The 22710-nt window shown below is 50.8% G+C and overlaps 1 protein-coding gene across 7 annotated transcripts in view; it reads left to right on the top strand.

Moving 5' to 3' along the window:
* ADGRL1 (adhesion G protein-coupled receptor L1) overlaps nt 1-17287 on the top strand; it is a 61721-nt gene extending 44434 nt beyond the window's left edge. For 3 of the 7 annotated variants that reach the window (XM_027850845.1, XM_027850842.1, XM_027850843.1), the window contains 19 exons: nt 4038-4838; nt 5585-5899; nt 6339-6442; nt 6721-6906; nt 7353-7391; nt 7574-7757; nt 8072-8194; nt 9325-9539; nt 10292-10462; nt 10921-11130; nt 11360-11580; nt 11926-11992; nt 12759-12850; nt 13210-13378; nt 13541-13669; nt 13863-13959; nt 14063-14191; nt 14628-14645; nt 15104-17287. In XM_027850845.1, the coding sequence (XP_027706646.1) occupies nt 4038-4838; nt 5585-5899; nt 6339-6442; nt 6721-6906; nt 7353-7391; nt 7574-7757; nt 8072-8194; nt 9325-9539; nt 10292-10462; nt 10921-11130; nt 11360-11580; nt 11926-11992; nt 12759-12850; nt 13210-13378; nt 13541-13669; nt 13863-13959; nt 14063-14191; nt 14628-14645; nt 15104-15843 (4010 nt within the window). In that variant the 3' untranslated portion in view covers nt 15844-17287. Of the gene's footprint in view, nt 1-927; nt 1261-2561; nt 2647-2671; nt 3303-4037; nt 4839-5584; nt 5900-6338; nt 6443-6720; nt 6907-7352; nt 7392-7573; nt 7758-8071; nt 8195-9324; nt 9540-10291; nt 10463-10920; nt 11131-11359; nt 11581-11925; nt 11993-12758; nt 12851-13209; nt 13379-13540; nt 13670-13862; nt 13960-14062; nt 14192-14627; nt 14681-15103 lie in introns of those variants that run through there. The other 4 variants (XM_027850846.1, XM_027850847.1, XM_027850848.1 and 1 more) reach the window with 4 other exon arrangements.
* The last annotated feature ends 5423 nt before the right edge of the window (nt 17288-22710 follow it).

Here is a 22710-nt window from a genome sequence, read left to right as displayed (position 1 = left end):
GGGGAGGGGCTTGGAAGTGTGTGTGTACGGTCTGGGAGTGGGGTGGGACTTTCTCTATTTTTTCCATATTTGCCAAGCTGCAGTCAGGGTTTCTTCTGGGCTGTTGTGGTTAGTGGGGGCTTGGGGGGAGGGGCGCTTCCAGGAGTACCGTAATTTCAAGCCTATAAAGACTATCCTCCACTAGGGAAAAGAGATTGGTGGAGTGCCCGTTATGGGCAGGCCAGAGTCCTGACCTCAGGTTTCTTTTAAAGACATTGGGTTGGGGCAGGGGAGGGGGAGGGCAAACAGTGACTCTCTTCCTCGGAGTTTTACAAATGGCAAATCCGGAATGCATTAAGGTGCCACCTGCAAGAGCTGGGTATTAGTATCCCTTCTGGCCCTGAAATTACGGTACATGGAGTATCCCTGTTATGAGGAAGGGGGATATTGCTGAGCTGTTCTCCCTCCCTACCCCTCCCCTTCCTGTAGGAGACCTGGGCAGTCAGCCCTCCTGGGTCCCTGCCCCCACCCCCATCCCTCTTCTCTCATCCCTTTCTCTTTCCTTGAGTCTGTCTTCCTCCTGGCACCCCCGACGCTCTCCTTGCAGGCACAACTTGGACACACCGGCTCTGGATTATTCTCTCTCCTGGTTTTGGGGAAGGGTGACATATTGCTGGGTGGACACACCCATAGGGACAACCACGTGCTGGTTGTGGTTAAGGGCCAAACCCATGAACACAGACCCTGCTCTTCCCTCCCTTCCCCCCCCCCAATATTATTGCTAACAATTTATTCTTCCTTCCCCCTCTGCCAGGTCAGGCTCCAAGACCCTGTGTTGTCCCAACCACCACCACCACCACCACCACCACCACCATACCACATACACACCAACCCCCACTCACCTGGCAGAGAAAGCCCAGCATGGATAAAGGGGAAAACTAAGGCACAAGGGGTTAGGGGAAGGAGTCATCCCTCTCAACTTGAGATGGCCTGAGTCAAGTGAGCTAATACCAGAATAGGATGGGCAAAGAACCTAAAGTATGTATGCCAGAATTGTCTGGCAGAAGTCCTGAGTGGTGGGGACAGAAGGATATAGATACAAATGGACAGATGGATGGATGAAGGGCCCTGGGACCTTTGGTGTGTACCTATGTCCCTTCCCAGAGCCAATCTCTTAAACTGAGCCAAAATCCCCTTGAGGGAATGCCTATGGAGTCACTCAGAACCCTCCACGGGTTCCAGGGAATTCCCACTCTGAAAGGAAGCAGAGCCTATTGGATGGTAAGTTTTCTAGGTTCTTTCACTACCTTTGTGCCTCAGTTTCCCCTCACCCTTTACATGGGAGAAGCTTCTGCCTGCTTCATGCTTTGGGGCCCTCTAAGGATCTCCAAGAAGCTGGGGAAGTGGGGGAAGCCTCCCCAGTATGGACCCTAGGCAAATTCTGTGGGTCTCACCCATGAACTCCCCAAGTTAACTAGGACACCTGAGAGGCATTGGCTTACCTGCTGCTATCCCTTCAGGTCAATGTCCAAGAGGGGCTCTGAGACACTCCCTTCCCTCCCCTGTGCCCACTAGGCTAGCAGCTTCAGAAAGGAGCTGAGTGAAAGCAGAGAATTCACTTCAGACCCCGGGACCCCAGCTCCCTGTGCCTCTTCCTCTCCCTCATGGCCTTGGTTTCAGGTGGGGCAGAGACTCTGGAGGGATGAGTCTTCCAGAACCACACAACCATGTTGTGTTCAATGCCTGTAGTCCCTGAAATGAGGCAGATAATACAGACCAGCTTCAGTTGTATGGTGGGGAATACTAGAAGTATATTGTGGTTCAGGGGCAAATTAAAACCTATTCTATGAGAGGGAGAATGGGAATTATCCTGCATAAAAGAAAAACTACACATTATTGGGGAGAAGCATTGTGGGGTTAGTGGAAAGCATACAGAAACTGGGGTCAGAACACTTGAATTTGAATTTTTGATCCACTACTTCCTATTGGCATGACCTTGGGCAAGTGCCTTAACCTTACTGGTTCTCATTCTCCTCCTCTGTCAAATATCTGGATTAGAGCAGGAGCTCACAGGTGTTGGACCCCTTTGGCAGTCTGGCCAAACCTACAAAGCCCTTCTCAGAATGTCCGTTTTTTCTTCTAGAATCATAGGCATTAGGGAAAATAAAGATGTCATTTTTCCCCCATCCAAGTTCACAGACCTCCTGAAATCTATCCCTAGGCCCTGCCCCTTGAGGGTCTGCAGACCCCAGGTTAAGAACCCCTGGACTAGAGGCTTTCTTCCAATTCTAAATTCTACAATCCAAAAATTATAATAATTATGACCTTGTGACTGAGCTTTTTTTAAATGGGGGTGAGACTAGAAATTGCGGGAAAGCTGAGAAACTGAAGCCGCCCATGTCTGGGTGGGGGGGGAAGGCGGGGGGGGGGGGAACTGGCCCCCATCATTAACAGGAGTCTGGACCACCATTGTGTGTTGGGGAGAGGCTAAATTAGCTTCAGTCTAGCCCTCGGGTGGTGAGAAGGGAGGGGCAGGGCAGAGCTGGACACAGAGATGCAGTCGAGGTTTTCCTCCTTTTCAGGGAATGGGGGGGGTGGGGCGGGGCCCCCACCTTTCTGACACCAACGCTGCCTTGATCCCTCTTCCCGAGCCCGGGACGGCCGCAGGTAAATCGGGGGGCGGGGGAGGGAGAGGGAGGCCGGTGGTTGGGGGGGGCCCTATCTTCATCCTAGATTCTCGTTCCCTCCCTCGTCCCCTCCTGGCCGGACCTGGGATTGCACCCGAGTAATCCTGGGCGGGCCTGGATTCTGGAGTGAATTCTCTGCTCGCCCCTATCCAGCCTCTCTCTCTCTTTCTCTCTCTCTCTCCTTCCGCCAGCATTATTAACCTTTTCTCCCCAGGCTCGCTCGGGCTCGCCTCGGACCCAGGATTGGCGCCGCCGCCCCCTCCCCTTCCTTGTCTCTCTTCTCCGCCGCATAGCTGTCCTTTGCCCTTCCCCCATCCTCTCCCTGCCTCCTCTCTCCGTCCCCACGCCAGTCCTTCCCCCATGTGCACGAGTGCCAGTGTCTGTTGCTGAATTGATCGTGTAGTGACCCCCTAGAGAAACCCTACCAGCAAGAGGGTGAGGGGAGCCGCCCCTCCACCCCCCAATCCCAGGCTGGAACTTGCCCCTGGGAAACCTCTTCCTTGCTCTTTATTGTGTGGGGGAAGACTGGGCTTCATCATCATCACCACCATCATCAACATCATTATAACCATCACTGGAAGAGCTGATACCCCTTCCCCTCCCCCCTGGTGGGGCGAGGCCTTGACAGTACTACTGGTGAGAAGGAACCCTCAACACCACCAGTGGTGTGGGGGGATCCCTTAACACCCACCTCTGGTTGGGGAGGACCCTAGACAGTGCCAGTGGTGTGGGGGAGTCTCTCAGCAACACCACTGGTGTGGAAGCCCAAAAGCCCTTCAAGTTTTCCAGGCAGAGAAAGTGGGGTACAGTCTGTCTCCCAGTGGAGGAGAGTGTGTGGGTCTTCCAAATACATCCATGGAAACAAAGGAATACTGATTGACTTCCTGAAGGAGAAAAATAGAGGCACAAAGTGGGGAGTTGGTAAAAAAAAATCAAGGGGATATCACTATGCCCCCAATTAAGTTATTCTATGAACACTTCGGGGAGGTGTCAAAGCAAACCCTTTATCCCTGGCCAGTGCAGTCTCTTATCTGCCACATATGAAAAAGAAGGGTTATGTTCCCACATACTAACCAGGTCTTGACTTACCACTCTCAGCTTCCAGAGGTAACCTCTCCAGGGCAGGGAACAGCAAGGGAGGTGCCCCATCCCCACCCCAGATACTCCTTTCCCATCACCAGTCCCACCAAGCAACCGTGACTGCAGCTGCAGGAGGGGAGACCTGCTTTTTAACCTGGCCTCCTATGATCGATTCCTCCTTTCTCCTCTCTCTCTCTCTCTCTCTCTCTCTCTCTCTCTCTCTCTCTTTCTGTCTCCCTGTGCCTTCTCTCTACCCCCTTACCTCCCCTATCCTGCCTGCCCCTGGCCCAGTCTTCGTGTGCCCTGGAACTCTTCAGAAGGTATTGGAGGCCACATCTACACATGAGTCAGAGCACCAATCAGGGGCATGGTGCAAGGACCCACTACAAGCTGGGGACCGCATCTATGTGATGCCCTGGATCCCCTACCGAACAGACACGCTGACCGAATATGCATCATGGGAGGATTACGTGGCCGCCCGCCACACCACCACCTACCGCCTGCCCAATCGTGTGGACGGCACAGGCTTTGTGGTCTATGATGGTGCTGTCTTCTACAATAAGGAACGAACTCGAAACATTGTCAAGTACGACCTACGGACGCGTATCAAGAGTGGGGAGACGGTGATCAACACTGCTAACTACCATGATACCTCACCCTATCGTTGGGGGGGCAAGACAGATATTGACCTTGCAGTGGATGAGAATGGGCTGTGGGTCATTTATGCCACAGAAAGCAACAATGGGCGGTTGGTGGTAAGCCAGCTCAATCCCTACACCCTTCGCTTTGAGGGTACTTGGGAAACAGGCTATGACAAGCGATCAGCCTCTAATGCGTTCATGGTTTGTGGCGTCCTCTACGTGCTGCGTTCGGTGTATGTGGATGACGACAGTGAGGCTGCTGGCAACCGAGTCGACTACGCCTTCAACACCAATGCCAACCGAGAAGAGCCCGTCAGCCTGGCATTTCCCAACCCTTACCAGTTTGTCTCCTCAGTTGATTACAATCCCCGTGACAACCAACTTTACGTGTGGAACAACTACTTTGTGGTGCGCTACGGTCTTGAGTTTGGACCACCAGACCCCAGTGCTGGTAAGGACGACCTCTGACCCAGGGATGGCCATTGACACTCCTTTGGTCTTAGACTCAGGAATGATCATCTTTGACTTCATTCTCAATACCGCCCCCATCTTAAGGGTAGGATAGATTTCTAGAAAAGGGACCTTAGAGATCATCTGGTTCAACTCCCTCTTTTCGTAGATAAGGTAGCTGAGGCTCAGGTTGAATGACTTGCCCAAAGTCATATTAAATAGAAGAGCCAGGATTTGAACTTGTCTCCTGACTCTAAAAAAAGTGCTTTTTCCACATGGCCTGACAGCGACCTTGGGGTCCATCTCCAGGGTGGGGCTCCAGAAGTCATTCGTTAGATTCCAGGAATAATGCGGTGATTGTGCCACCCTACTCTATCCTGGTTGGTCAGACCACACCTGGAGTATTGTGGTCCTGGGCACTACATTCAGGGAGGATGTGGATAAACTGGAGCGTCCCAAGGAGGGTAACCAGAATAGCGAAGGGCCTCGAATCTATGCTGTATGTCTGGGTAAGACCTGTCCTAACTGTTGTGCTGAGGTTGTGGAAAGGCTGGCTACACGAAACCTGGAGGGGAGTAGGGATCCTCAGGGGCCAGAACATTTCCTGCCCTTATCAGGAGACGTAGTAACAAGATGGTCGAGAGTGGGGTGATTCAGGATACCAGGGTGTGATGTGTCTGAGGATGGGGGAGAGGGCTCAGAAAGGTCCACCTCTAATACTTTCTCTATCACCCCACTACAAAATAGGCCCAGCCACTTCACCTCCCCTCAGCACGACAACCACAGCCCGACCCACCCCGCTGACAAGCACAGCCTCACCCGCTGCTACCACACCTCTCCGGCGAGCCCCCCTCACTACTCACCCTGTGGGTGCCATCAATCAGCTGGGGCCTGATGTGCCACCTGCCACAGCCCCGGCTCCTAGCACTCGAAGACCCCCGGCCCCGAATCTGCACGTGTCACCTGAGCTGTTCTGTGAGCCCCGGGAGGTTCGGAGGGTCCAATGGCCAGCCACCCAGCAAGGCATGTTGGTAGAAAGGCCTTGCCCCAAGGGCACACGAGGTGAGTGAGTTCTGGATGCTAGAGTGACTTCTTCCCCTTCCAAGGTGGATGGGTGGTGATTGCTAATTCTTGCCGTGGAAGAGTAGAAAGTGCTCTCCCTAGGCTTAAAAAGAACAGACCATGAGTCTCATGGGGTAGAGGGCAAGGAACAGTGGGGATTAAGGGAAGTGGAAAGGGTAGACTGTCCATCTGCTTCCCACAACTTTGGCCCTCTGGCCCTCTTACTCATCTCTGTCTTTCCGTTTTCCCTTCTCCTGTCTCTTCCTATCCATTTGTTCCCAAACCTTATCTTGGTCTCTCCTGCTCTCTCATCTTTTGACCCTCTCTCATTTTCTTTCTTATCACTACCTCCTCACTTATCTGTCTTTCTCTCATTTATTTTTTCTCTCCTACTCATTCTCCTCTCCCATTTGTCTCCTGTCTTTGTTCATCTTTGTAGGAATTGCTTCCTTCCAGTGTCTACCAGCCCTGGGGCTCTGGAACCCCCGAGGCCCGGACCTCAGCAACTGTACTTCCCCCTGGGTCAACCAAGTGGCCCAGAAGGTACCAGTACTTCCCCCTACTCTATCACACCTTGAGGTGCTGGGTCATGGGGATGGAAGGGTCTGATGGGAGATGAAAGTGAGAGGGAGTTCCTAGGTTACTGAGGAGAAATAGAAAGAGGGGCTGGGCAGGGGAGTGAGTGAGGAACTAGAGTAGAAAAGCTGACCATTGTCGGGGCTGCAAGGATAGAATCTGGGCAGGGAGAAGTTCGATAAGAGCTGGGAGTGAAGGGGGAAATATAGAAGGAAATAGTCATGGTACAGGATTCCTGCCTCCAGATCAAGAGTGGTGAGAATGCAGCCAACATTGCCAGTGAGCTGGCCCGCCATACCCGGGGTTCTATCTACGCTGGGGATGTCTCATCATCAGTGAAGCTAATGGAGCAGCTGCTGGACATCCTGGATGCCCAGCTGCAGGCTCTCCGGCCCATCGAGCGTGAGTCAGCTGGCAAGAACTACAACAAGGTGGGCCTGCTCGTGGGCATCCTGGGACAGTTTGGGAAACTGAAAGCATCCCCTGTGCCTATGTCTCGAGGGGAAAAAAAAAAGATCCTCTAGTGGGACCTGGGTGTCAGCCATTGTGGAGCCTCTGAGCTGTGTGTGCCTCCCAATTCTGCATCCCCCTTCTGAGGCACACCTTCACAACTCCCCTGATTGAAAAAGGAAACAAGAAGCATAAAGGCTGAGGTTTAGTAACACCTGAGCCATCTTGTGAGGTCAGGAAGAACTGAAATTAGATGCTGGGCTCACCTTGGAAGCCACTTGTGCTAGATATTTGGCTGGCAGTTAGGATAAGCTGGTGACACAGGTGACAATGGGACCCTTAGGATTCCAGCTGAGACAGAATGGGGTTGGGAGGCCAGCATGGATATTAGGGTTCTGAGTCTGACATCTTCTCTCTGCTGCTCTAGATGCACAAGCGAGAAAGGACCTGCAAGGACTATATCAAGGTGAGATGGAAACAGTGCCCCAACTAGGGCTAAGGGATGTGGACACCAGGGGGCATTAGGGACCAGGACAGGCAAGGCCAAGCATGAACAGAGGGCTGGAAGGGGGCCTTGTGGACTTTGGAGGGAAAGTGGAGCTGGGGTGGTCAGGCTAGAGCACTCTTAGTCTTACCTCACCCCCATAGGCGGTAGTGGAGACAGTGGATAACCTGCTTCGCCCAGAGGCCCTGGAGTCATGGAAAGACATGAATGCCACAGAACAAGTGCACACGGCCACCATGCTGCTGGACATCCTGGAGGAGGGGGCCTTCCTGCTAGCTGACAATGTCAAAGAACCAGCTCGATTCCTCACTGCGAAGCAGAATGTAGGTGAGTAATCACCCCAAGGCCACACCAGGAAACCAAGGTTTGCTTGCCCCAGGACATGAAGAGCTAACTAGGTTATGTAGACCTATCCCCAAAACATGCCTAGAACCCAGCATCCCACCTGGGCATGTGCTTTGGTTCCAGTGACAAACCTGGGAACCTGTCTAGAATGGAAGGGACTTGTGCATGGATAAGAAGACTTTAGACCATAAGGGAAGGACAGCTCCCAGCCTCTTGCCATAAGTTTCCTTCTTTAGACCCCTGAATGGTAGAGACCAGAGCCAAATGCACTCAGGCACTTCTATATCCCTCCACAGTGCTTGAAGTTACTGTGCTGAATACCGAGGGTCAGGTACAAGAACTGGTGTTCCCCCAGGAGTACCCCAGTGAAAACTCTATCCAACTTTCTGCCAACACCATCAAGCAGAACAGCCGTAACGGTCAGTACCATAGGAGGGAAGGGGAAGGAAGGGAACCCATTCGAGAATATATTGCTCTAGTAATACCCCAGCACTCAGCTTCATTGTGGGAGCTGAGAGGTATCTCAAAAACCAGAGGGGACAGAGTGAATGGGGTCCTCTCCAGGGTGGGGCGCCAGAAGTCATTCTTTAAGATTCCAGGAATAATGAGGTGTTTGTGCCACCCTACTCTATCCAGGTTGGTCAGACCACATCTGGAGCATTGTGGTCCTGTAGTCCATGTAGAGAGGATGTGGATAAGCTGGAAAGCATCCAAAGGAGGGTAACCAGAATGGCAAAGGGCCTCAAATTTACGCCATAGAAGTATTAGGGGCATTTAGCCTGGAGAATAAAATTGGGGGCATAGTCATTATTTTCAGGTTGCTGACTCTCTCTTTAAGTGGAAGAGGGATTAGACGTGCCCTATTTGGCCCTAGAGAGCAGAGACAGGAGCAATGGATGGGAAAAGTTGCAAAAAAACAAATTCAGGTTTGATGTCAAGAAAAACTGATTGAAAAATGGAGCTGTCCCAGAGTAGAATAGGCTGTGCTGGGATGTAATGGGTTTTCCTTCATTCTGGATCTTCAGGCAAAGGCTTCTCAAGCACTTCTTTGGCAGGCTATAGTGGAAGTCCTTTTCATGTATGAGTTGGACTAGAGGTCTCTTCCGTTTCTCCAGTACTGTGAGTCAGTGAGTTAGATCTGGAAAAGATCTTAGAAGTCATCTAGGCCAAGGGTTCTTAACCTGGGGTGGGTGGGTGACTGTAAATTTTTTTTTCTAATTCTGAAAACTGTATTTCCATATAATTGGTTTCTTTTGTAATCTGAAGTATTTTATTTTAAGCATTTAAATACATTATTCTGATAAGGGGTCCATAGACTTCACCAGAGGGCTTCAATGCCAGAGGAACCCATGGTACAATAAAAGTTTAAAAAAAAAACAAACATACAAAAAAAATTCCTGATCTGGTCTAACCCTGTCAATTTACAATTGAGGACATGAAGGACTAAAGGGAAGAGATTTGCCCAAGGTCACACAGGGAAGAAATAGTAAACATTGGAGCAAGTATTTGAACCGGGTGCTGATGGCCCTCACCACACTTTCTATTCCAGGGGTGGTGAAAGTTGTCTTCATCCTTTATAACAATCTGGGCCTCTTCCTGTCCACGGAGAATGCCACAGTGAAGCTGGCAGGTGAGGCAGGCTCCGGGGGCCCCGGGGGAGCTGCGTTAGTGGTGAACTCTCAAGTCATTGCAGCCTCCATCAACAAAGAATCTAGCCGTGTGTTCCTCATGGACCCTGTCATCTTCACTGTGGCCCACCTAGAGGTAAGCCCTGGAAATCGACCTGGTCCTGCCCTCACAACATCCATTTCCTCAGGATGATTCTGAGGAGCCTTGCCTGTGGAGAGCACATCCTCCCAGGGGCCCCATTTTGTCCTCTGTCTGGGGGAGGGGAGGATGGGTAGGGCAGAACTTACTGGACTACATCCCCAGTTATGAGCTTATCATATTCCCCAGCACTGAGAGCACTTCAAGGAAACTGTCAGGGTTCCTATCCCTACTTTATAGCTCCTGATTGCTAGTACTTGGTGCTCCTCGCTCCAGGCAGGGTCCTTTTAAACCTTTTGATCATTGAATCAATCATTGATCATTGATCATTGAATTTTTGAACTTGAAGGGAATCTTTCTCCTTCCTTGTTGCAATTCCCTCATTTTTACATATGGGGACGTTGAAGCTCAGTGACATTGTGACTTGCTCACCAAGGTCACATAGCTTTTTTGAGCTAGATTTGAGGTTTGAACCCAAGACTCCAGACTCTTTCTTAGCTCAGTGTTGTTTTTTTCACTATAGTGCCTCCTACTTTGCATGGAGTGCTAAGTCCTTATCTTTATTCTTATTTGAAAAGCCCCTGACCTGTATGTTTCACCCCCACCCCATGGCACTTATCCAATGGTTGTGTCTGGGTCTGAGGCTGTGCTGCAGCCTGGTGGGGGTGAGGGGTTGGAGAGGACTCCACAGATCTGATGCCTCTCACTGTAATACTCTGACACCCCCCCCAACTACCACCACACAACAGGCCAAGAACCACTTCAATGCCAACTGCTCCTTCTGGAACTACTCAGAGCGTTCCATGCTGGGCTACTGGTCGACCCAGGGCTGTCGTCTGGTGGATTCCAACAAGACCCATACCACCTGTGCCTGCAGCCACCTCACTAACTTTGCCGTGCTCATGGCTCACCGTGAGATCGTAAGCCAGTGGCTCCATCAGCTCCACTGGGCCAGGGCCTGCTTGTTAGCCTGGCTTTGCATGGTGTTACAACATGAGGCATGCCAAGGGAATCCCAACTTCCTGGACATAGGGAGCCATCAATACTCCCTTGCTCAGGGCATGGGGCTGGAGCAAGTAGAAATGAGAAGGGGAAAGGGCTGCTTTTCCTGGCTCTATCTCAATTGCCTCCTTCTCCCCAGACATTGAGAGGGAAGCACTAGTTTCATTACTTCTCCATGGGCATTCAAGAGCATGGGGGAAGGGGGCATACCATCCACAAGAGGGTGGGAACCAGTCAGCTGGTGAAGGGGCAAAAGGTCCAGATGGGTGGTCCAGTGAGGCCCATGACGTCCTTAGCAATTGCCTACAAATAGTGCCCTGGTTGAGTCGAGGTTAGGTCGCAGATCCTAAGACTGCCCTTCCTGATTTCTCCCCAGTACCAAGGTCGGATCAATGAGCTGCTGCTGTCTGTCATCACTTGGGTGGGCATCGTGATCTCCCTTGTCTGCCTGGCTATCTGCATCTCCACCTTCTGCTTCCTTCGGGGGCTACAGACTGACCGAAACACCATCCATAAGAATCTTTGCATCAACCTCTTCCTGGCTGAGCTGCTCTTCCTTGTTGGTATTGACAAGACCCAATACGAGGTAAGTCAGGGGGCAGGGAGCCTGATGCCCACGGGGATAGGGCAGGCTTATTTCCCTTACTGAGGAGAGGATCGGAGCTTGCCATGTCCAACGCGTGCCAACATTGGGCCTCTCCAGCTTCAAGGGGGTTGGGCGATAGGGCTCAGGGGCCCAGCTGGGTTGGGCGCATGGCAGGAGGGCTGGCCTGGGGAGGGCCATTCCCCCTCATGCCTGGTGCCTGTGCCCCTAGATCGCCTGCCCCATCTTTGCGGGGCTGCTGCATTACTTCTTCCTGGCAGCCTTCTCTTGGCTGTGCCTGGAGGGCGTGCATCTCTACTTGCTGTTGGTGGAGGTGTTTGAGAGCGAGTACTCACGCACCAAATACTACTACCTGGGAGGCTACTGCTTCCCAGCCCTGGTTGTGGGCATCGCTGCCGCCATCGACTATCGAAGCTATGGCACAGAGAAGGCGTGAGTATTTGCTCTTCTCTTTATCTCTCTGGCATCTGCTCTCCTAAACCCCTAGATAGCACTAGCCCATGGGATGGGACCATTCAGGGACTAGGGCACACCCTCTTGACTCCACAGAAACCCCACTAAGCAGAATCAGCCCCCCAGGGACAAAATGGGGAGTCCTGTTGGTGGTGGAGGTGAAGCTATATGGTCCCCTGGGTCCTTCTCTCAAATGAGATAATGTTTGTAAAATGCTTAGCACAGTACTTGGAACATAGGCTCTATGTGCTTATCGCTATATAAATGCTTATTGTCCTTCCTTCCCCCTTCCCATCTCTACCTTATCCTCTATCCGTCTGACAGCTGCTGGCTCCGAGTGGACAATTATTTCATCTGGAGTTTCATCGGCCCTGTCTCGTTTGTCATTGTGGTGAGTCAGAGGAGAAGGCCCCAAATTCATCAGGCCCCCTTGAAATGCAGTGCTCTTCACTCCCTAACTCTTCTAATCATTCTTGAGGGGCTTATCCCAAAATTTGAAAAAGAGGAAAATTTCTGTACCCTGTTCTGCCCTGCCTTTTTTAAGACCTAAGAAATGGAACTCATCCTCTCTTCACCACATAATGGTGGTGTTCAATCTTCTCCTGCCTAATTATGATGTCTGGTATCCCCAAAGGAAGGATGGTTTCTAATCTTCCCCATACAGTGGGTAGTTTCTAGTCTCACCCTCCTGCGAAGCTAGACAAGAATTTAGAAATTCTTTAGACCAGCCCCCTCATTTTACAGATGGAAAAACTGAGGCTCAGAAAGATTAAATACTTGCCCAAGGTCATACAGGCAGTAAGTAGCAGAGCCAGAATTCAAACATGGGTTGTCTGACTCCCAAATCTGGTGTGTGTGTATGTGTGTGTGTGTGTGTGTGTGTGTGTGTGTGTGTGTAGACACAAGTGAAGCTGCTTTGGTTGATCCTTCCAATTGGAATGGAAAACCCAAACAGCCCCAGGCTACCGTCTGGGTAGCCATAATGGAGTGAGAGCACATTTCCAGTGTCAGACAACAAGGTTCTCCCTTCAGCATTCAACAGTCTCGGACCAGACCTAACCAAAGTCCTAAGAGCATCATGTTGAAGACAAGTCATGCCAAGCCAAGTAGCCTACCCCACCGTCCACTGTGTCCTTGTCCCTTTCCTCATTTCTCAGGTGAACCTGGTGTTCCTCATGGTGACACTTCACAAGATGATCCGTAGCTCCTCCGTGCTCAAGCCTGACTCTAGCCGTCTGGACAACATCAAGTAGGTGACCATTTGAGGACCTTGGCCCCCCCTCCCAGGAGCCCCCAGTTCCAGCTTCAGCCCCGGGGACTGACTGCCCATTCCAGACCCTGAACTCAGCCTGGCTGAGGACCCTGTTGACCTATTGCCGGCTGAAATGATAACTTGGAGGAGGCAGAAGCCTAGGGTGACTGTGCTGGAGTTGGATAGCTTGAGGGATGGTTCCCTCCTATCTGTAGGCTCCCCCCCCCAACCTTTCATCTACACCCTCCAGCTTAACCTAAGCTGCTCCTCTGCTCTGGAATCTTGGCTTCCTCCAAGAGGCTGAGGCCTAGGGGATGACTCAGGTGCTTTTTCTCTGCCTCACCCTCACCTTACAGGTCTTGGGCCCTGGGGGCCATTGCCCTCCTCTTCCTACTGGGTCTCACCTGGGCCTTTGGCCTCCTCTTCATCAACAAGGAATCGGTGGTCATGGCCTATCTCTTCACCACCTTCAATGCTTTCCAGGGGGTCTTCATCTTTGTCTTTCACTGCGCTCTGCAGAAGAAGGTAAGAGGGGTGTTGCCCCAGCTCTCTGCCCTCTGGGTTCCACTCCCCGGAGGGCCTTTCCCTCCTCTCCCCTGTAACCTGGCTTTGGGGGCAGAGTGAGTCAGCCCTACTCCTTCCACTCTGCCTGACCCACCTGCTGCTTCCTCCTTCACCCACCCTCAGGTGCACAAGGAGTATAGCAAATGCCTGCGCCACTCCTACTGCTGCATCCGACCACCCCCTGGAGGCACGCATGGCTCCCTCAAGACCTCTGCCATGCGCAGCAACAACCGCTACTATACGGGGACCCAGGTACCTAGGGCTGCTGCGGGGGCTGACGGGCTCCATCAGGGCTGGGAGGACTGCCCAGTGGCAGGGCTAGTGATGCTGAGGACATCCATCAAGGAAAGGGAGGTCAGGGGTTAGCCTTGTCACAGAAGGGTCAATCAGCCTAGGCACTGGGGGCACGAGCCCTCTCCCATGCCCCGTGTTGTTGGGTTCCTAGAGCCGAATTCGAAGGATGTGGAACGACACTGTGAGGAAGCAGACAGAGTCATCCTTCATGGCTGGAGACATCAACAGCACCCCAACACTGAACCGAGGTGAGATGCTGCCCTTCCTGACTCAGTTTCCTTTCCTCATCCTGAAATTCCATCAGACTCTGGACTATTTACTCATCTCTGACACCTGGCTCTCCTCTGCTAGGCACCATGGGGAACCACTTGCTAACCAACCCTGTGCTGCAGCCTCGAGGTGGGACCAGCCCCTACAATACCCTCATTGCTGAGTCTGTGGGCTTCAACCCCTCCTCACCCCCTGTCTTCAACTCCCCAGGTAAAAGGACTACCTGTGGGGACAGAGCTGAGAAAGGCAGCATGGCTGATTGTAGCAGAAATGGTGTGGGACTTGGGAATCGGGAGGCCTGGGTTCAAAATGCAGCTCTTTTACTTACTGTGTGACCATGGACAAGTTCCTTCATGTCTCTTAGCCTCAGTTTCCTCTTCTATAAAATGGGTATGATAATACTTACCTCAGAGTTGTCGTGAGGAAAGTATTTGTGAACCTTAAGTCACTAAAGAAAATTGAATTGTTATAAAAGAAAAATAGGACCCCTTTTTTGAGGACTGGGCATGGGGTACCTAAGTCTTTGTTTGAGGGATGGCTCCATAAGCCCTGGATTGGTTGCTGGGTGTTTGAAGTTGGGAGATTGTATCTCTGGACCAATCTCATTCTAAACCTCTCTCTTTTCTCTCCTCATGCAAACCTACAGGGAGCTACCGGGAGCCCAGTACGTCCTACCCTTTTCCAGTAATATTTCAGGAGGTGGGAGACAGTCTAAGGCAGTAGCTGCTGCCAGGCGGGGATGGCCTCAAGTGGGGGTCAGAACATACAGGATTGCCCTCCTCTCTAGGCAGGGTCAACCTCGGCCCCTCGTATCCCTAAGCATCCAAACCCCCTAGCTATGACTACTCAGGATCCCCTGGAGAATTCCTGATGAGTGATTGAATGGCCCTGGAAAAGCTAGTTCTCTCTGGTGGAGGTAGCTGGAGCAGGGAGTAGTGTCCCCAGCTGCAGGCGAGGAGGTACGAAGTGGGAAGGGCTTAACTCCCCAGGGTGATGGGAAGAGTCCTAGAGAGCTTTTGAGAGAACAGCTCAGCCCCTCTCCCTCACATGCTTCCTTCCTCATTGCCATGTTCCCATCCAGGCTGCCCCCTTCCTCCTGACCAGTGCCTCTCTGTCTTACAGAACACCCTCTAGGAGGCCGGGATGCATGCGGTATGGACACCCTTCCACTCAATGGCAATTTTAACAACAGCTACTCCTTACGAAGCGGCGACTTCCCCCCTGGGGATGGGGGTCCAGAGCCACCGCGAGGACGAAACTTGGCTGATGCGGCTGCCTTTGAGAAGATGATCATCTCGGAGCTGGTGCACAACAACCTCAGGGGTAGCAGTGGGGCAGCCAAGGGTCCCCCACCCCCCGAGCCCCCGGTGCCACCAGTCCCAGGTAGTGGTGGGGATGAAGAGGCAGGGGCGCCCGGAGGGGCTGACCGGGCTGAGATCGAACTGCTCTACAAGGCCCTGGAGGAGCCCCTTCTGCTGCCCCGGGCCCAGTCGGTGCTGTATCAGAGCGACCTGGACGAATCAGAGAGCTGTGCGGCTGAGGATGGGGCAGCCAGCCGACCCCTCTCCTCCCCTCCTGGCCGGGACTCGCTCTATGCCAGTGGGGCCAACCTTCGGGACTCGCCCTCCTACCCGGACAGTAGCCCAGAGGGGCCTAGTGAGGCCCTTCCTCCACCCCCTCCAGCCCCACCTGGTCCTCCTGAAATCTACTACACCTCCCGCCCGGCCCTGGTGGCCCGGAACCCCCTGCAGGGCTACTACCAGGTGCGACGGCCTAGCCATGAAGGCTACCTGGCTGCCCCGGGCCTGGAGGGGCCAGGGCCTGATGGTGATGGCCAGATGCAGCTGGTCACCAGCCTCTGAGGGGCCCCATGGACTCAGAGGGCTAGGTGGCCCAGTGCCAGGGGAGGGGGACCCTGGGTAGGGGAGGACTTTGGGGGATCGAGGGTGAACTAAACGGAGTGTGAGACAGGCTGTCCTCTCCATATGTACCCCTCACCTATGGGCCCTACCATTCCCCTTTTAGGGGACTCTGAGGGGGCAGGGTCCCTGACGTACAGGGTACACAGGAATTCCCGACAGCCACATGCACCAGCTGTTTTGGGGGAGTGTTGTGGGGATAAGCTGAGGGTCCCCTGAGGGTAGATGGGCAAGAAGTTGGAGGCACACAGTCCCTCCTAGAATTCCCTGCCCAGGGGTAAAGCGGTTGCCAAAACCCCACTTTGCCAAACCTTTCAGTGGCTCCTCTCTGCAGCCAGAAACCTTGCAGGCCTCACCCCAAGGAAGAATTTCAGGGCCAAGGACAGATGGACAGCCTTCTGTGTATCCTCCTACTCCTCTGAAACTGGGGGTTCTAGCCCAAGGGAAAGCCAGGGAAATTGAGGGGTGCGGCTGGAGGTTTAAATGCTGAACTTTCTTCTGAGCCAACTACCCCTCATTCCCTCCCTGGAAGCAAGCCTGCTCTGAGCTCCCCCCCAAGACTGTACCCACTGACCCCCCCAGGGTGACTCCTGACTAAGCACAACCCCCCATGGGGCCCCTAGCCCATGGGGGTGACCCCTTGGGGGGGGCAGTTCCCAGCTTTGTGGGCTCAGATCTCTGGGGAGTAGATTCTGGGTCTGGAACTCTCCCTGGAGCGGGGGGCCTCTTTACCCTTCCCCTCCTCTCCCATTGCTGTAAATATTTCAACGAAATGGAAAAGAAAAAAAAATTACAAAAAAAAAATCTCATCACTTGAAGCCACTGGGAGCCCACAGCCCAGGCCAGCTCTGGCTCTCCACCAACCAGAGCACCTCCCCACCTACCTGCCCACCCACCCACCTACCCACCCAGCAGCCAAGACTTCTCTCTGCTTGTGCGTGCATCCTGGCCAGGTTGGAGTGGGGGCCTCCATGGCAGCTTTTTACAATCAAAAGACAGAAAAAAACAAACAAACAAAACAAAAACAAGAAGCAAAAGAAACACAACCTTTTTTCCTTCCTGGCACCATGTTCCTGTCATTTCCCTCTGAATCCAGCCCCTAGCATCGTCTCTCCTGGGGCACGTGTTCCGCCGCCTGCTCCAGGAATGGGGACCCATTTTCCTTTCTTCGCCCCTCCCTCCCTGCCAAGGGGAGACCCTTCCAACCCAAAGATGCTTTCCTGAGGTGGCTACACCATCTCTTTAAGTTCTGTTAACTGCAAATTGCTTCTGGGCCTCAGGACCAGCAGAGGGATAAAGGTGTCATTTTTCTGTCTAAAGGGGCTAATGGAAGAGTTAAAAAAAAAAAAAAGAAAGAAAGAAAAAAGGCAAAGGCCCCCAGTCCCCAGGTGCTGGAGTAGGGAAGGGTAAGATGGGAGTTTGGTGTCCATGGGTTTGGGGTCAGGGTTTGGAATGGTGGAGGTTGCCCTGTCTGGAAAGCCTGAGAGGCCCCCAGCAGGGAAGGCATCAGAGGACACTTCAGCCAGGCTGTTTCTCCAAACTTCCTACACTTCTTAGAAGCTGGTTTTTTGGGGGGAATCTGCTCATGAGTGCCTCTCCCTGCTATATTCTCTTTTCCTCTCTAACCTTTTTTCACCATCCTCACCTAAGGGCTCCTCTCCATGCCTCTTGGGGTGGGAATGGGACAGCCGAGCTGTGCAGTGTTGCTACAATGCCCTGGTCCCTGGAGTCCCTTGTGGCCATTTCCTCAAAGGGTGGCCCCTCCCCATTCCTGCTCCCTTCACCTCACACCCTCCCCCTACCACTTTTCTCACAAGTGCCATGAGTTTTCTAACATCTTTGGGTCTCAGCCTGCTGCTGCCATTAACTTCTTGGTTTGGGGGACAGGAGCTACAGGGAGTAATTGGGGAATAAGTATGTGTGGTAGGAGGAGAGATGGGGGTCTTGGGGGAATCCTTTTTGCTGCTAGAAACCCCCTCTCTCCTCCTGGGGAGCTGGGGCTGGCTTGTCCCCATCATGTGGGGGAGAAGGGGTCAAACCAAAGAATGGTGGCTTTGTCCCACATTGGGGGCAGGGGTGGGGAGGACAGCTAGAAGGAGAACATGGTTGGTCTCCTCCATCTCTTGCTCTCCTAGATAAGACTGAGAGTGACCCTGCGTTGGAAGTGCTAAATTCACTTCACCAGGAGCCCCTGGGTTGGATGGCAGTGAGGTCAGGTTGGGGAAGGCAAGGACCACCCAAAGGCCCTGCATCACCATTTCCCCTACACAACATTCCCCTCTTTCTGTGTTTGGGAGAGACTTAGGGCAGGAGCTATCCCCAGTGACCTCTGTCTCAATTCACCATCTGAGTGGGGGAGGGCTGTGAAAAGCCTGGTTTGGGAGGGGGGAAGGAGAGAAAAGGGATGTGGCTGCTGAGGGAGCTGGCAGGTGGAAGACCTAGAGGGGCCCCTACCCTTCCTGCCTCAGAGTTGGGGCAGCCATATGACACCAGCTGGGGATTGGGAACTCCTGGGTTTCTGTGGAACCTGACGGAATGTAAGGAGTCCTGCTTTCCCCCACCCCACCCTCCCCTTATCTCCCCAGACATGGACAATCATGGGGGTAGGGTGAAGTCAGTCAGTAGGTTCCCATCTAGCAAGGACAGGGATAGCAACAGGAAGGGTTCCTAGGCCTCATGGCTGCATGGCAGGGCCCCCTGGTGGGGATAGAGAGACCATCGCAGCCCAGCTCCAAGCCACCCTAGAGAACCCAACTGTTCCCCCACCCCAACTAGCCCTGGTGCCTTGACACCCCCACCCCAGCTGGGACAGGACCCACTGTATAGAGAAGGTTCTTGGTTTCCTCCCCCTACTCTCCTTTCCCTGGGCTCATGAGTTCCTTCCCTCTTGAAATTTTGTGGGAGGCAGTTTCTGGATTTTCATTTTTCTTGGTTTCCTTGCCTTCTTTCCCTTTTTTCTGTCTCTGCCTCTCTCCTTTTGTCTGTCTTTCTCCTTTGTGTCTCTCCCATCTGTCTTGTCTTCCTCTTACCCTTCTTTTCACCCTTGCTTTCTGTCCGTTTGGGCTTCCCTCCTCCTGTCCTCCCACAACCCACCTGCCCCGCCTTGGTCTCCTTTTCGATATGCCAAACCAATTTTGGGTCGAGTGCATTTAACGAGAACAAAACAAAAGACTCATAAAGACAACGAGTACGTTTCAAAAAAAAAAAAAGAAAAAACTTCCAAAAAAAAGAAACCATTGTCGAGTCAAAAAAAAAATCAAACAATAAAGAAAATAAGATTTCTTGGAATGTTTGGAATGAAGTGATTTATTTCAGGGTGCAATACGGGGAAACAAGTGGGAGGAGGACCAAAGGTTAAGGAGTACCTCAATGAGAGTCTTAGCTTTGGGCAGTGACAAATTCTTTGGAGTGATTATGTTATAGGATAAAGCAGTCCAATGGCAAAAATGGTATTTTCTGCCCAAGGACCTTCTTTGTCCCCAGGACGTATTAATAATACTATTTATATAGAACTTTAAGGTATGAAGCATTTTTCTTCCAACACCTCAAGAGGTAGGTCATACCTCATTATCATCCCCAGGGTATGGATGAGGAAACTGAGGCCCAATGAGATTTAAATGAAATGTAGGCAGACTTAATAGTCCAAGTGGCAGAGCCAGGATTCAAATGCATATCTTTCCTTGTTACAAAAACCAGGGCTGTTGAGATTTGAAACCATGAGTATAAGCATGATGTATAAAACTTCCAACTCCCTCTTAGGGACACACACACACACACACACACACACACACACACACACACCGGTTAGGAAGGCATTTTTTTAACTTCTCTTGCCAATTTCTCGGTCCAATTTCTTTATCTTCCATTCTTTCTTTACTGCTGTAATCTTCCCTCCTCTATGGTACATATATCAAAAATAATAATATGACAGAACTTGTCTTTGTGTACTTTCCAAGGAGTGTTGTATTCTTTTTTTGAGATAATTAGACAAACCTTAATCATATGAGATGGTTAATTTTAGCCATGGCATAGAAGGATCCCAGGTTCTTGAGGGCTCTGTCAGCACAGCCTAAGCTCTGTCAGGTTCTAACATGCTGCAAAGGTTCCAAGTATGGTTCTGACAATAGACTGAGTCTGCTTTCCAAAACTCAGCCTAGCCACATAAGGAGAAACTGACCACCAGTAGGTTGGCCACTTGTCAATGAATTCCTTGATCATGGCAACCCAAGAAACAAAGAAAAATACAAAACGTCCCTCAGTTCTACCTGCTTCTGCTTCTGCAGTGATGGTAACAGAGTGGGAGAAAAGGTATCGGTGGTTACTAAGGAGCAGAGTTTTAAGACTGACTGTCTATAATATTCACCTTGTTCTATTCACCTTGGCTGTTAATGTGATAAATGTGAGATCCTTGTCCAATGACCAACAACCAGGCATATTATAGGAGGAACTGAATCATACCAATCTGGACATTCTCGATAAAAATGAAACTAGAAGAAATAAGAAGGTTTTGCATCCTAACAGCAAGATGACTCACAGGTAACCCATCTCTTGGAGAAGCTAAGAAACGAGTTGGTGGAGTTGGTTTTATCATATGCCCAAAGACATCAATTTTGTGAGACATTTGGTTATCTAAAACTCCAGTGATCATGATATTTGCAAAAAGGCCATTGTGAAATCAAATACAACTCATGAACTAACATGATTGTGTGGAAATTGAAGAAGAGGAGAAATTCTACAAAGAATTTGATAAGACAATCCAAATTATACCAACATACAGTTTTGTACTCTGTGACTTCAATGCAAAGGTAGGAAAGGTGAGCAAGATGAAACACAGAAAACACAGCTCAGGAAGAAACAATGAGAGAGGACAGACACATGTTTACTACACAGAAACTTCATGCCTTTCCATCATGAATACTTTCTCCAAGAGAGGAGCCAATTGATGCTAGTTGTAGTAAGCGCTGAATAAACTTAGAGAAAATGAAATTGGTATATTTCAATAGACAATAGAAGACTCCTCATTAATGTGGGAGTCTGTTTGTCTGTGTACAATCAGACCTTAACTTGTTAGAGCAAAGAGGAGAACTACTATAAAGCTGGGCATGGGGACTGGACCTGTGATTTCATTGGCAGAAAGAACTGAGACAGAATGAAGTAATTCCCCCTACTGATGGAAATTAGCAACTTCTTTGCAGCTTACTGAGAGGCTAAGTGACTTGTCCAGAGTCACATGACCAGAACCTGAACTCAAGTCTTTTTGGCTCCCCAGGCCAGTTTTCTCCAAGGCCATGCTGCATGTCCATGACTTTCAGGATGACTGAAAGACATCGGAGATATTAGAGTATAAATAGCTAGAAGAAATAAAAAGGAGAAAAAGACATGGCATACAACTGAAATAACTCAATCCCATCCTATTTAAATAAATTACTGATAACAGAAAATAGGTAACAGACAATAGAAAGCAATTATATAATAATTTTATACAGAATTTTAATTGATAAAAATCAATTGCCATAATGAGAAAAGAGCAAAAGAGTTTATAAAGAACCTTAGCAAACACATAAGTGCCTTGTAGAGAGAGATAGCAACCAAATTCAACACTAGTTTAGAATATAAACTTATTTGTAAAATCTTTCAAATAAGAGTGATGGGTGATTCCAAGGTGAATCACCTCATAAAGCAGAGAGAAACAGGAACTGGCAAAACCAGTTTAAGAAAAGCTTGTCAAGAGAACCAACTTAAGGGGCAGCTAGGTGGCATAGTGGATAGAGCACTGACCCTGGAATCAGGAGGATCTGAGTTAAAATGCGACCTCAGATACTTGACACTTACTAGGTGTGTGACCTTGGGCAAGTCACTTAACCCCATTGCCTAGTCAAAGAGACAGAGAGAGAGAGAGAGAGAGAGAGAGAGAGAGAGAGAGAGAACTTAAGCAAGTCATCCTGATAACTGTTGTCTACATATTCCCAGGTCATTCTCCTTCCTTCCTCAATGAGTTTAGTATCTGGTTCACAGTCTTTCTCTCTTCCCCAACTCCTGCCCTCATAATAAGGGGCAACATACATACTGACCCTCCCTCAAACACCCGAGTCACTCAATTCCTTCACCTCCTTACTTCCCATGACCTATTCCTCCAATCCACCACCCACAAATGTACCACCTCCAAATTCAAGAATTCCAAAACCCCTTATTGGACCATAACCTATTGGCTTTTCACCTCTCCCTCTGCTTTCCCTTACAAAACCCTGCCTTTTCTCTTTGCTGTGACCTCTAATCCCTTGACCCCTCAATTCTCTTTCAGACTATCTCACTGCACTAGCCACTCTCTCCTCTTTTCCCCATCTGACCCCTTGGTGAACCAATTCAACTCTACACTGTCCTCCTCTCTTGAATCCCTAGCTCTCTTTTATCTCCAATTACACCCTGCCAAGCTTCAGCCCTGGACCACTTTCACTATTCACCACTTTCACCCCTACACACATGCGGCAGAACAAGAGTACAGAAAATCACACAACTGTTTTGACTGGGTCCACCACAAGTTTATATTAAACAACCTCAACCGCTACAAGGCAATCGTATTGTACCTCCTTCATCAATATCCCATACTACCATGGCTCTGCCAAGCCTTTTCATGACTCCTGAAACCTCTCATGGGCTCCCTTTCCCCTTGTCCTCTAAATTGAGATCTTTGCCTCATATTTTATAGGAAAAAACTGAGGCCATGTGCTGTGAGCTGCCTCTTCTCTTATCTCTTTCTTTCCCTTCTCTTCTCTTTTCTTCCCTTTCTCATCTCCTATCATCAGATGTCTT

This window comes from Vombatus ursinus, unplaced genomic scaffold (assembly GCF_900497805.2).
Source record: "Vombatus ursinus unplaced genomic scaffold, bare-nosed wombat genome assembly UNPS02009173.1, whole genome shotgun sequence".
Classification (NCBI taxonomy): Eukaryota; Metazoa; Chordata; class Mammalia; order Diprotodontia; family Vombatidae; genus Vombatus; species Vombatus ursinus.
The sequence above is the reverse complement of the archived record's forward strand: the minus strand, read 5'-3'. Positions and strand labels throughout refer to the sequence as shown.